The 14,833-nt window shown below is 45.8% G+C and overlaps 1 protein-coding gene across 7 annotated transcripts in view; it reads right to left on the bottom strand.

Moving 5' to 3' along the window:
• LOC115205111 (teneurin-3) overlaps positions 1-14,833 on the bottom strand; it is a 219,082-nt gene that overhangs the window by 79,992 nt on the left and 124,257 nt on the right. For 6 of the 7 annotated variants that reach the window (XM_029770773.1, XM_029770774.1, XM_029770772.1 and 3 more), the window contains exons 5-6: positions 4,932-5,170; positions 1,085-1,210 (exon numbers count right to left, since the gene is read on the bottom strand). In XM_029770773.1, the coding sequence (XP_029626633.1) occupies positions 1,085-1,210; positions 4,932-5,170 (365 nt within the window). The remainder of the gene's footprint in view (positions 1-1,084; positions 1,211-4,931; positions 5,171-14,833) is intronic. The other variant, XM_029770775.1, reaches the window with a different exon arrangement.

A 14,833-nucleotide genomic window follows, 5' to 3' on the forward strand; every position in this document is an offset into this window, starting at 1 on the left:
TTGCACTGTTAGTCCACACCTACGAAGCATGTGATGAAAAAAATATTAGTTGACTTTTTCTCAAATGAAAAGTTAAATACCCTACTTCCGTGTACAGTGATGTCATGATCAAAGCATTAATGTTAAAATCTGTTTCCTGATAATTATTTCAAAAACCACTTAGAACAAACATATGAGTGGAACTAAAGCAGGACTATTGAAATTAAATGTAAATAAAACATGATTTACATTTCTCACAATGGCCCTCCGGAGTTTAGATTATAACAAACAATATTAATCCAAAATTCTTGGTATGAATCCATCTATGTAGTTATGTCAGCTTCCCACTTCACAGTTTAAAATAAAGACCATTAAAACCAAGACTGGTCCATTTGTGATTTTGGTGCTCCATTAATACCTGTGAAGGTTGTTAATGTGGGTGTTTTCTATCTTTGTTTGTGTGGGTGTTTTTTTGCATGAGGACCTTTCCTGTCACTTTACCTTGGCGCCAAAATGAAGACATACAGAGACACGTTTGCCTCCAGAGAGAAAATGGCCTGAGAAAATGGCCTGCTACCGATTGCCTTTAAACAGTCTCAAAACGAGCCTCCTGCTATCTTCATTAGCACTACTAACAAGGTTTTAAATCTAGACCAGTTTAAATCACACTGAGCTTTCACCTGCCTCCTCAAACCCAATGAATACCATCATGGCAGTGCATCTTAAATACCTAATAATGTGCAAAGATTAAGTCAGTGGCCTTTTGCTGTAAAGGGGAAGGAAGGTGGCACACGTGGCAGACATCGCATACAAAATTACCTCTACTGGTAAAGGCTGAATGGGGTACAGTATAATGATTAGGTTGTGCAAAGCTGTCTGGACAATTCAGAAGGTATCTACAGTATAGGCAAGGCTGCTTTTGGGACCATTTTTGTGCTGAGCCAAATGCATCACATTAGCAAGCCGGATGAACAAACAAACACCCAGTGCAATTTAGGGCTACAAACATATTCAGAAACGTAGAAATATGTTGTGTTCCTTCCTCAAATGTATGCTAAATATTTAGGTAAAGGGCTATCTGAATAGGTTTAGCTAAGGTCCTTACCATAGTCAGCTGAGAGTGCTGTCAGTATGTTTGGCTGAGTGGGCAAAGCCTTCACCCCTCCGTTCTCAAATGTGGGTTGGTTTTCTGTTTCTTGAAGTTGCCAGTTGAGGCCGAAAAAGTGCATTGCTGTAATGTGAACAAAACAGTGGAGTATACTAGGGTTAGGGCAAACCAAATCAAATCGCTAAGACACAACACTTGCTGGACAGCATTTCCAGGAAAAAGAGATCAGACAATACATAATTTTGTGACCTGGGGTGACCTTGTCCCCTCTGCATTAAATCCTTCTATATATGGCCCTACATCTTCAATGTCTAAGAAATACTAAAGAGTGGGAATTATTTTGTACTAGGTTAGCTTACTATGGGTGTTCCCCATGTAGGCTAAGTGCTCTACTGTAAAACTCTACAGGGCCCAGACACAGCAAGCACAATCAATACTGAGGAGAGGAGGGACACTGCTGTGCCTCTTTAGGCACACTAGAGTGTCGGGACACAAACAGCACTGCATCAAAGAGCACAGTGGGACGTTGTACTTAAAAGCCCAAACATTTGTCACCAAACATACAGGAGGAGGCAGATGAGGGTCTACTCCTCAACTCCTCTAATAGAAAGCAAGCAATTCAAAAACAAGCAATACAAGGACACCCCTAAATCAACAACAAAAAAATCTGAAAACCGAATTGTTTCTATGTGTGTTTGTGTATCAGAGAGTAAAAGTGTCTTCAAGCCTCAAACTATCTAGTTAACTGCAGAAAATACATAGCTAACTCGCAAGGAGAAACAATGCAGCGGAATCAGAGAGAATGCAGAATGGGATCACATTTTTGAAAAGTTGGGAGAAATTACATGGATGCATATGGATGCAGCCTGGTGTCAGTCATACTGAACAAAAATATAAATGCAACAATTTCAAAGAAGTTGCTGTGTTACAGTTCATATAAGGAAATCAGTCAATTGAAATACATTCATTAGGCCCTAATCTATGGATTTCACATGACTGGGCAGCCAATGGTGGGCCTGGGTGTCAAGCCCACTCAATGGGGAGCCAGGCACTGCCAATCAGAATGACTTTTTCCCCACAAAAGCGCTTTATTACTGACAGAAATACTCCTCACCACCCCACCCCCCCTCCCCTCAGACAATCCCGCAGGGGAAGAAGCCAGATGTGGAGGTCCTGGGCTGGAGTGGTTACATGTTGTCTGCAGTTGTGAGGCCAGTGGGAGGCACTGCCAAATTCTTTACAACAATGTTGGAGTTAGCTTATGGTAGAGAAATTAACATTGAATTCTCTGGCAACAGCTCTGGTGGACATTACTGCAGTCATCATGACATTTGCACACGGCCACAAAACTTGAGACATCTGTGGCATTGCGTTGTGTGACAAAACTGCACATTTTAGAGTGGCCTTTTATTGTCCCCCGCACAAGACGCACCTGCATAATGATCATGCTGTTTAATCACCTTCTTGATATGCCACACCTGTCAGGTGGATGGATTATCTTGACAAAGGCTGAAATGCTCACTCAAAAATGTGTGCACTAAATTTGAGAATACACTTTTTGTGCAAATGGAACATTTCTAGGATCTCTTATTTCAGCTCATTTAACATGGGACCAACACTTTACATCTTGCATTTATATTTTTATTCAGTATAGTTGTTTTTTGTTTACTGACTTGACTTGCTAATGTACGATATGTGTGTGTGTGTGTGTGTTAGAGAGAGAGAGTGAAAGAGAGAGCGAGAGATAGAGAGTGCGAGAGAGAGAGAGACCATGTGAGAGTGCATGTAAGAGCGCATGAGAGTTTCCTTGTATGTTCTGTATGCGTGGGACTGTGTTTCTTATCTGGGGGCTGGCAGAGGCAAAGTATATGAGTGTATATTGAAGCTATTTAAGACATTGCACCTGGCAGGTGTTTTGGCTGCAGATGAAAGAGAGGAAGGTGAAAAACTCAACCTGAGGCAAGTGGCAAAGAAAGCCTATATCTGTTGAACTCACACACTCACACCAATAGGAACTCCCACGTGGTAAACACACTCATGCACTCACAGGCCCACACGAACGCAAACACACCCTTAAGCCATCGGCGCATTCATAAGCCGTATAAACGGAATCCAGAAACAAGACAACCCACAAAACACACACGCAAGTTATGATAGAGCACGATAAAAACATGAATCATAAAAAAACAGGGTCCAGATCATAAAGGGATAATGTACTTGTATGGCCCTCTGCTATGGAGAGCACTCTCCCCGGTCTTCTCCATTGCATCATTTCTACACAGACCTATTTCTCTCTATACGAGCATGTCATCCTGTCCTCCCTTCAGCACCATATGAATCTTATGGCAGTTCAGGAGAAAGTCACACAGACCAAGATTAAGAGTGTGTATCACTCAGGAAGACAGTTAGGACAGATAAATCTCCACCTGTTTTATCGCTATGGTCAAGCCGCTAAAGGTTAGTGAGAAGTCATCTTTGATGCATGCTGTAAAAACCTGGCAAAGCCCATTCTGAGGGGGAATTATGTCCTATAGGGGAAAATGGTTCGCTAATGAAAGAGATGAAAGCACCTCCTGGAAGACATTTTGTTGCACCAGAAAGTCTTACAGCTCTCGATTCCTCACATCCCCTCCCTCGCTTCTTCTCAAAACACTTTGGAGAGGAAGGCTTTCAAGTTCTTAAGATAGTTCACTTTTTTTCGGGGTTATTCCCCATCAACAGATGACATTGTCACAATGTTGCAAATAGGTTATGAGAAGGTCAGTCATGACAAGTGACAACCTTGTGATAAACTAATGTTGTCAGTAGGGTGCTGGGTGTGTTGTTCTCTAGACAGTGTCATTGTAGGCTGTCGAGGTGAATTTAAACTGTCTTTCAGGGCTCCAATGGATAGGACTGGGTCATGTCAGTGAGCAGGTTGATGTTTATTGTCATGAGTCTTGTCATGGAGGCAGAACTGAGCAATTTCCCCTTAGATAGGCTAGCTGCAAAGTCAAAATTGGCTATATTGTAAAAATGCATGAAAAAAAAGCTTTTTCTTCTTAATTTAAGTTTAGGGTTAGGCATTAAGGTTAGCAGTCTGGTTAAGGTTACATTTAAAATTAGTTTTAATAACTTTGTGGCTGTGCTAGCTAGTGACCATTCTGCAGAGCTGCCCCCAGAACAAGATTCATGACGAAAAACGCTAACCTGCTGTCAGTGATGCCACTCTGTGGGTGTTTTATCAGAATAGCAGGATGATGCAGAGCCCTTGTCAGTGGAACTGCCATGATCTGACAGATTCAAACACGACAGTGTCATCGGGGCATGTCTCTGTATCCGACTGACATACGACGACTGGTGGAATAATATCCTAAAGTCTGCAATATCTGCTCAGCAAGATAATGCAAGGTAATGCTGAAAGAGCATTATCTTACCAATTATCTTACCAATGAGGAGATCCACTTTTAGCACAGCTTATAAAGTCGTCAGTCAATGCTGATTGAGCTGACTCAAAGCCATTCAGTCAAGTCAACTTGTCTATCAGGAAGTCTCTCCTGAGAACTGAAGGCTGTTTCACCACTAAGGTTGAATGGCAAGCCGTTTATATTTGTAAGGATAATATCTTTGAAAGGCCTTTGAAAATAGTTGTAGTACCCATAGTTGTCCATGTATGTAGGGATGATTGCTATTATGCTCTTTTCTATACTTAGCTTATACTTAGCTTGTCTTTTTTGGGGGGGGTAGACCTATAGCTACCTATACTACATAATACACAGTATAAACACAGTACAGTGCAAGCAGGAAGGGTCATGGTTAACTACGGACTAATTCAACAATGTCAATAAGGAGGGGCTATAGTTACCTATACAATAGCAGAGGATGATTGACAGCAGGACAGCCACGCCCACTGCACTCAGGGCGGTGCACCTCCAGGAACAGTGCTTGGGCGATTTTTTTAACTTGAAAGCCCCTCGAGAGAGGGTGTTTCTGGGTAGGGGGCGTGCCGGTGTGGAGTACACTGCCCCTGTTGCCATGGTGTAACCTGGGGTTGGTGTGCTAAAGAAAGGGGTTGCTCCTGTGCCCGTTTTAAAGAGGAAGTGTCTGGGGAAACAAAACAGAAAATGTATACATGAATATTAGATAATGATGAAGACAGAAAAAATATATATATTTGGTTATGTATTCCTATTTAACATTTATTTAATATAAAATACATGCCATTTAGCAGACACTATGAAACAAAGGGTCTTAGTCATCCGTGCAAATGTTTTTCATATGTGGCCCCAACAGGAATTGAACCCACAACCCTGGCATTGTAAGTACAATGCTCTACCAACTGAGTCACAGAATAGCAAACTATTTATTCAGGCTAATCTCATTAAAAGGACATCTCTTTTGTAAGAGAAAACATGGACATGTCAGTATCCTGTACAAAAGGCCATTATGGGTAATTAAAGCGTTTTAATCACAAGCACTACCCTGGCTTTGTCTATTAACTTTTTAAACCCACGTGAAAATCTCTGAAATTGACAAATTATGCCTTGATGCCTCTCTTGCTATCACATCGTCCGGCCCTCCACTAACTGTTGGTAAGAATCTTCCTGTTGTGCCACTAATCTGTTGGTGTGATTTTAGGTTCGATAAACAGAGCCATGAGGTTATGATGCCATCCTTACCGCCCCTCCACAATATGTGTCACTATATTCACAACATTGACAGTTCTGTAAGTCACTTTTGCTAAAAGCATCTGCTAAATGATTTTTAAAGCTACAGTATGTCACTCAGAATGATGTGTGGTATTCAAACAGGGGTATTCACAGATCTGGCACAGACTGTATGGTGGATTCAGCAGCTTGTTTGAAAAGTTGGAGGTAAAGCATATTCATGTGTATTATGAGTTTAGGGATCTGGAATATGTCCGTTTTTCTTTTCTCCCAGGTTAATGGATTCAAGTCACTGATTGGTCAGAAAAACGGGTGGGCGGCATACTTATTTCTGATTTGTGCCGTGATATTGATTTGAGCATACCGTGAATACTGGGGCCTATTTACTTGCTGCTTGGCTATAAGAATGCAACGAATGGTGCCATTTCACATTGATATTGAATAAAATAGCCAATACAAAAGGTTAGTTCACACTAAATGGATTATTCCATATCAGGTTCCACTACTCATCTGCAGAATATAAAGCACTGTTGTGTTCTGAATACCAGTCTGGTGGACATACATAGAGTAGGATAGCAGACTGCGTGCAAACAGTGGTGGCTCAGAGGAAATGTTTTTGGAAATGATTACCAAACAGAGTGGCGGTATAAATGTCTGCGGCTATACACACTGGATGACCATACGTAATCGATTAGAAGGAGCGTAAGCAATGAAGCACATTACTATAGTAATTCGGGCAGCTCTATTGATGTGTGTGCGTTTGTGTCTGTGTGTGTGTGGGTGCGCATGCATGAGTGTGTAAGTCTCATTGAAATGGCCTTCACACAAAAGCGATAACCAAGGCAGGTTCCCTTTGCTCAACTCACTTCCTTGTAATCAGTTTGACATTTGAAACACTCATGTGGAGGACAAAAGACAAAACATACAGTGGGCGGATTTGGACCTCAGCTAAGTCCCTGCTGTAGGTGAGGGAGTACATTAGAAACAATGAGCACTAGCGCCCTTTGACTATGTAATCTACCTATTAGCCACTGCATTGTGTCAGCATCAGCATTGGTGGAATAATACGACTCTTTAAACCGTGATCCAGGCACTCTACCAATGTAGCGGGCACCTAAATCCATCTCTCTCTTTCCCTTTCACTGTCCCTCAGTCTTTTTCTCTCTTCCTATCAGTAGTTCTCCCTTCCTTGCTCTCTTTCCCTCTCACCCCTTTAATCTTTTACACTCTCTCCCTCCCCCTTCCTCTCTTTTTCCTCTCTCCCTATCGCTCTTTCACACTACCCCCCCCCCCCCCCCCCAACCCATGGAACCACCAGCCCTCTCAGCAGGGGACCTTGTAGCAGGTGCTAGCCTAGCGCAGCAGAGCTCATCTGTGTGATGATATTTTCAGGGGGCAGTCCCTTGGTGTTTCTGGGCCATTGTGCATGCAAAGATCAGAGTGGCACCATATTGAGATGCTTCCCCGGTGCGCTCAGGCTGCTGCACATAACTAAGTCAATTTGTTTAATTAGCATTAAGACACGAAACATTGACTTGAGAGATATGTTCATTGCAGACACAAAATACGACAATTTGTTGTTTTGATTTTTTAAATGATAATCATATAAGAAACCACAATCTTATTAAGTATTTACTAATGCAGTTCATCTACGCAAATTATATTTAAAAAAAACGTATCTACAAGAATAATTAGCTTAATTTCCCATGGAAGACAGAGATATACTCTACACTCTATTCTTTCAGGAGTGTGGCACTGATCGTGAAACTGTCATTGCATGATTTTCTGACTCAAGACATAATTTCATTTTATGAGCCGACTCCCCTGACAAGCGAATCTGATAAGGACCGACAGACCATTTATAAAAGTAGCGTTTGGAACCGCAAACGTTGAATTTGTGTCATAATAGCTGTTTCAACTGCTCTTTATTAAATATGTGTGACAGAGTTTAACTGGATTCCACAGGACGTATGAGGCAGTCAATGTATAGCCTAACTGCACCTTATTGAGAACAGTATTTATGGTATAGAAAAAATAGATATGTTTTATTGTCACATACACTGGATAGGTGCAGTGAAATGTGTTGTTTTATAGGGGCAGCCATAGTAGTACAGCGCCACTGGAGCAAATTAGGATTAAGTGCCTTGCTCACGAACACAGACATATTTTTTACCTTGTCAGCTCAGTATTTGAACCAGCAACCTTTGTCAATTCATCAGGGCATGGACTCCACAAGGTGTCGAAAGCGTTCCACAGGGATACTGACCCATTTTGACTCCAATGCTTCCTACAGTTGTATCAAGGTGGCTGGATGTCCTTTGGGTGGTGGACCATTCTTGATACACATGGGAAACTGTTAAGCATGAAAAACCCAGCAGCATTGCAGTTCTTGACACAAACCGATGCGCCTGGCACCTACTACCATTCCCAGTTCTATAGGCACTTAAATATTTTGTCTTGCCCAATCACCTTCTGAATGGCACAAATACACAATACATGTCTCAATGGTCTCAAGGCATAAAAATCCTTCTTTAACCTGTCTCCGCCCCTTCGTTTACACTGATTGAATTGGATTTAGGAAGTGGTATCAATAAGGGATAATAGCTTTCACCTGGATTCACCTGGTCAGTCTATGTCATAGAAAGAGCAGGTGTCCTTAAGGTTTTGAACACTCAGTGTATAGTGCACACTATATAGATATCGTAAATCAATTTCAAACATTTGGTTAACTTTTAATACTAAACTGATATGGGAGTACATCACATATAAAGAATAATTACCTGGCAAAGTGTATGGGGTCGACTTTCCTCTCGAGGAGAAGAGTAAATCACACAATAATGGATTCAGTAGTGCCTTTATATAACGGTAATTGAAAATATCCGTATTTCTATAGAGCCGAGCGTTAAAAAGTGGAACCTGAGTGGTTGAAAGCCCTCCACACACGTATAAGTTGTGAATGTGTCCATGGTGGTAAATAGTCTGGGACAGAACAGAGCAGGCAATAACAAAGTTATATTGGCAACTAATTGAGCACTTTAATGGAGGAGCTGGAGTGTTCTTAGAATGAATTGGAACAAAAGCTTGAGTGGAATAATTTCTGAAGAATATCTATTCGGTTAGGAAACCTGCGTTTCTCACTTTGAAAGTATTAACTGGATTTAATTCAAATTGCGTCTCAAAGCCTAAAACTCGTACATATTTACTAGATTTGTGTAAAGTTAATACATTCGTTAATTGTTCTAAATCGGGTATTTTTCTACAACATGAGGAGGAAGAGTTAGACTTTGCTTGAGAGTCAGAGTATTTCACGCCGTGTTTTGGTGGTATAGAAATGGAGGGAAGCAGGTGACAGCTGATATCATAAAACATCAGCCATTTAAAATAGTTATACATGTCTCCTTGTGCGCTCAATATTGGGACATGACAAAAATAAATGCACAGATATGACCACTTGTTGAATTAGGCCTTTCAGGAAATGAGTCAGTCTATTGCCTTTTGACAACATAGGCAAAGGGCTCTCAATTAAATGACTGCTTTGAGAAGATATCGAGAGATAGACTTAACACACGGTTTAATGGGAGAGTCTAATAAAAACACATAAATGGGGCCCACACGTTTCCTCTTGGATAAACACATTAGTAATTGAATGCAGCTTTTCAATAAGTTAAAATAACAGTTTGTTATGAAAGCAATATGGAATGGGGCCAAATTTGAATGCAAATGCTTTAAAGACCACATCCTTAATGGGGGCTATAATATGATGAATGTATTATAATGAGTCATAATATTAGCTAATGTGGTCAATCATTGTGATTGTCCTAAAAAGCCATGCTAAAGTTATAGGAGAATGGGTAGTTCAGGCACGTTCTAAATGCATGGAAATGATAATACCCCTGAGACTTTTTTGGTCCTATTGCATTAGTTATTACTATGCGTTGAACAGAGAAAATAAGTTAAACGATTTCTGTAGGTATCTCTATGGGGGTTAACTGAACCAAAACCAGCATGCTGAAAGGCTAATGCATGTTATCTGGTGCTCTTGTTTACAGTGAACAACCTAGTAGTTTACTGGACAAATATAGTTGTACGCATAGCTATGGCCATCCCATAAGCCCCATGATGTCACCATGACACCCAATTCCCTCCCACAGCGAGGTACTTGCTTTAGAGTAAAGTGTGCAGATAGTGATTTCTACCCTGGGCTGATGATAGAGGTGTGCATATGGTTTTGTCAATACCGGCAAGGCAGTAAAGGTCACAGCGATGTTAGTATTCAATTACCGTGTTTTCCTCCGCATGGAAAAACAAATGCTACATAACCCAATTGATTTGGTCCTATCCTGAGAGCATCTTACTGCATGATGCTAAAGAAAAATTCCAAAATTCCACATGTATCTAGACTGTGTAGGAGTACTTTGAGCAAGGGAAACGTCGAGCTGGAATGGATTCATCCACTTGTGTCCTTTCAAAGTACAACGTAATATACTTTCCTGGAATGTTATGGACATTTTGATGCCCTTTATGGCTTGGAAAAAAATAACACTGATGTTTTTTTGGTGTGGGGAAATGCTAGGCAGAGGCACTTATGACAAAGTAACTTCTTGTGTAGGACATCTTAAACTGAAAATGATCTATTTAGACCGAAGTGCCTTCTTGTAAGTTTTATCAATTTGAATTCACACTGGCAAGCCTCTGTAAACCTGTGCTATTCCATTACCTTATCGCTTTGGATCATATAGAAAGTTGCAAATCCATCTCCAGGTCATATTTCCTTTCACCTCAAACGTTTTCTGGTGCTCTAAAGAGATTAACTAAACTGATGAGGCAAAGTCCTACCTGTCACAGGTTCCAACGAGAGTGGCGCCCCTCCTCGGTCGGGCGGCGCTCGGCGGTCGTCGTCGCCGGCCTATTAGCTGCCACCGATCATTGTTTCTGTGTCGTTTAGTTTTGTCTGTCTGTTCCGCACCTGTTTTGTGTATGTCATTAGTGGGGACTTATTTAATGTGTGTTTTTTCAGTTGGGATTTTGTGCGGGATTGTTTATTGTCTACATTGTGTTACCGACAGTTTTGTCGAGCGATTTACCGGCTGCGCTCCTTGCGCATTGTAATTATAGTTTGTGTTTTATGGGCGCAGTTCAAAATACTGGAACTTTGTATAGCGCCCTGTGTTTTTCGGCGTGTGTGTGTGTCAGTTATATTAAAAGACACTCACCTCCAGCACCTCTGTCTCCTGCATTTGATTCCGCCTATCCGCCAGTCCAAATCAGTCGTGACAGAATCCCGCACCAAATCCCAACTGAAAACTGATGGAGTCAGCAGGAGCAGAAGCGCCATCCATGGCTGAGCAGGTCTCCCAGCATGCCGGCCTCCTCCACCGCCTAGGCTCGGCCATGGATCAGGTGTTGGCCCGGTTGGAGAGATGGGAGAGAAGTGCCTCCCCAGCAGGACCAGTTCCGGTCCCTCACCCTGCGCCCCTACCTACATCCACTGAAGCGGGTGCCAGCGGGATCCGGATTTCACCTCCCAGGGAGTTCGATGGGACGGCCGCTGGGTGCAAGGGGTTCCTCCTCCAACTGGAACTGTACCTGGCGACCGTCCGCCCACCTCCCTCCGACGAAGAGAGGGTGAGCGTCCTCGTCTCGTGTCTCACGGGTCGAGCCCTGGAATGGGCCAATGCGGTCTGGGATGGTCCAGACTCGGCCCGGGGTGACTACCCTGAGTTCACCCGCCGCTTCCGGGCGGTTTTCGATCATCCCCCGGAGGGCAGGGCGGCGGGTGAGCTCCTATTCCATTTGAGACAGGAGACGAGGACCGCTCAGGATTTCGCGTTGGAATTCCGGACTCTCGCCGCTGGATCGGGGTGGAACGAGCGGGCCCTAATAGACCACTATAGGTGCAGCCTTCGTGAGGACGTCCGCCGGGAGCTGGCATGTAGGGACAACACCTCCACTCTGGACCAACTGGTGGATTTGTCCATTAGATTGGACAACCTGCTGGCTGCCCGGGGACGTTCCAGTCGGGGCCTGTTCGTTCCACCTACCAGTCCTCCCGCTCCACAGCCCATGGAGATAGGGGGGGCTGCACCGAGGAGGACCGGAGGTGGGGGTCTCTCCTGCACCCGATGTGGACGCAGAGGACACACTGTGGACCGGTGCTGGAGAGGTCCCTCCGGGAGTTCGGAGGGCAGGCAGAGCACTGCTTCGGCCCCCCAGGTGAGTCCGCACCAACCACACCCAGAGCCCCCTGTCGACCACTTGTACACCTCCGTTTGTTTTCCTAATTTTTCCCCTCACTTCCAGTATAAGGCGCTAGTCGATTCAGGCGCAGCTGGGAGTTTTATGGACCATGGGTTAGCTGAGAGGTTAGGGATTCCCCGGGTTCAGCTGGACCACCCCTTCCCTGTGCACGCCCTAGATAGTCGACCGCTAGGGTCAGGCCAAGTAGGGGAGGTCACCGTGCCACTGGTTATGCAGACGTGGGGGGGTCATGTGGAGCGTATCAGCCTGTTCATCATTGACTCCCCAGCGTTCCCAGTGGTACTGGGAATCCCCTGGCTAGCCACACACAACCCCCAGATTTCGTGGAGACAGAGGGCTCTTACGGGGTGGTCGAGGGAGTGCTCAGGTAGGTGCATAGGAGTTTCCATCGGTGCGACTACGGTGGAGAGTCCAGACCAAGTCTCCACCGTGCACATTCCCTCAGAGTATGCCGATTTGGCTATCGCCTTCAGTAAGACGAAGGCGACTCTATTACCACCCCATCGACGAGGGGATTGTGCGATAAACCTCCAGGCCGACGCGACCCTTCCGAGGAGTCACGTGTATCCTCTGTCTCAGGAGGAGACAGTGGCTATGGATACATACGTCACTGAGTCCTTGAGACAGGGATACATTCGGCCCTCTAAATCCCCCGTCTCCTCGAGCTTCTTTTTCGTGAAGAAGAAGGAGGGAGGTCTGCGCCCGTGCATTGACTATAGAGGTCTAAATGCTATCACAGTGGGTTTCAGTTACCCGCTACCTCTCATTGCTACGGCAGTGGAGTCATTTCACGGGGCGCGCTTCTTCACGAAATTGGATCTCAGGAGTGCGTATAACCTGGTGCGTATCCGAGATGGAGACGAGTGGAAAACCGCATTTAGTACCACATCGGGCCTGAAATACGTTCCGCTTGGTGTTCGCGATCGCCTGATCCGATGGTCCCATACTCTACCCTCCTCGGGTCATCCTGGGGTGGAACGGACAGTGCGGGGCCTGAAGGGGAGGTACTGGTGGCCCACCTTGGCTGAGGATGTCCGGCGTTATGTCTCGTCCTGTTCAGTATGCGCTCAGTGTAAGGCTCCTAGGCACCTACCTCGAGGGAAATTACAGCCCCTCCCTGTTCCACAGCGGCCATGGACTCACCTCTCGGTGGATTTCCTTACGGATCTCCCGCCGTCTCAGGGGAACACGGCGATCCTGGTCGTTGTGGACAGGTTCTCTAAGTCCTGCCGTCTGCTCCCTTTGCCCGGTCTTCCTACGGCCCTGCAGACCGCGGAGGCCCTGTTCACTCACGTCTTCCGGCACTATGGGGTGCCCGAGGACATCGTATCTGATCGGGGTCCCCAGTTTACATCCAGGGTATGGAAATCGTTTATGGAGAGGCTGGGGGTCTCGGTCAGCCTGACCTCGGGGTTCCACCCCGAGAGTAATGGGCAGGTAGAGCGCATCAACCAGGATGTGGGCAGGTTCCTGCGGTCGTATTGCCAGGACCGGCCAGGGGAGTGGGCGCAGTTCGTGCCATGGGCTGAGATGGCCCAGAACTCTCAGCGCCACTCCTCCACTAATCTGTCACCCTTCCAGGTGGTGCTGGGTTATCAGCCGGTCCTGGTGCCATGGCAACAGAGCCAGACAGAGGCTCCTGCGGTGGAGGCATGGGTGAAGCGCTCTCAGGAGACCTGGAGCACGGTCCAGGAATGTTTAAGGAGGGCGAGCGAACGGCACAAGGAGAGCGCTGACCGCCACCGCAGTGACGCCCCCGTGTTTAACCCGGGGGATAGAGTCTGGCTCTCGACCCGGAACCTGCCTCTCCGCCTGCCCTGCCGGAAGCTGGGTCCGCGGTTTGTGGGGCCGTTCAAAGTCCTGAGGAGGATAAACGAGGTGTGTTACAGGTTACAACTTCCTTCGTATTACCGTATTAACCCCTCGTTTCATGTGTCTCTCCTCAGGCCGGTGGTAGCTGGTCCGCTGCAGGACAGTGAGGTGCTGGAGGCCCCCCCGCCCCCCCTGGACATCGGGGGGAGCCCGGCGTACACAGTCCGAGCCATCCTGGACTCCCGACGTCGGGTAGGGGGCCTGCAGTACCTCGTGGACTGGGAGGGGTACGGTCCGGAGGAGAGGTGCTGGGTTCCGGCGGCGGACGTTCTGGACCCCTCTATGCTGCTGGACTTCCACCGTCGCCGACCGGATCGGCCGGCGCCTCGCCCTCCGGGCCGTCCCCGAGGCCGGCGTCGGCGCGCGGCTCAGGGGAGGGGTACTGTCACAGGTTCCAACGAGAGTGGCGCCCCTCCTCGGTCGGGCGGCGCTCGGCGGTCGTCGTCGCCGGCCTATTAGCTGCCACCGATCATTGTTTCTGTGTCGTTTAGTTTTGTCTGTCTGTTCCGCACCTGTTTTGTGTATGTCATTAGTGGGGACTTATTTAATGTGTGTTTTTCAGTTGGGATTTTGTGCGGGATTGTTTATTGTCTACATTGTGTTACCGACAGTTTTGTCGAGCGATTTACCGGCTGCGCTCCTTGCGCATTGTAATTATAGTTTGTGTTTTATGGGCGCAGTTCAAAATACTGGAACTTTGTATAGCGCCCTGTGTTTTTCGGCGTGTGTGTGTGTCAGTTATATTAAAAGACACTCACCTCCAGCACCTCTGTCTCCTGCATTTGATTCCGCCTATCCGCCAGTCCAAATCAGTCGTGACACTACCAGAGGCCCTCTAACCATCTCTTATTGTTGATAAGCACAATGTACAATTGTCCATTTGGTTTCTTTGAGAAATAGTGTGGCCCTATGCAAAAGAAAAGACTCACCTAGTTGGCATACAGTTGAAGTCGAAAGTTTACATACACCT

The sequence above is a fragment of the Salmo trutta genome, chromosome 13, assembly GCF_901001165.1.
Source record: "Salmo trutta chromosome 13, fSalTru1.1, whole genome shotgun sequence".
Taxonomy (NCBI): Eukaryota; Metazoa; Chordata; class Actinopteri; order Salmoniformes; family Salmonidae; genus Salmo; species Salmo trutta.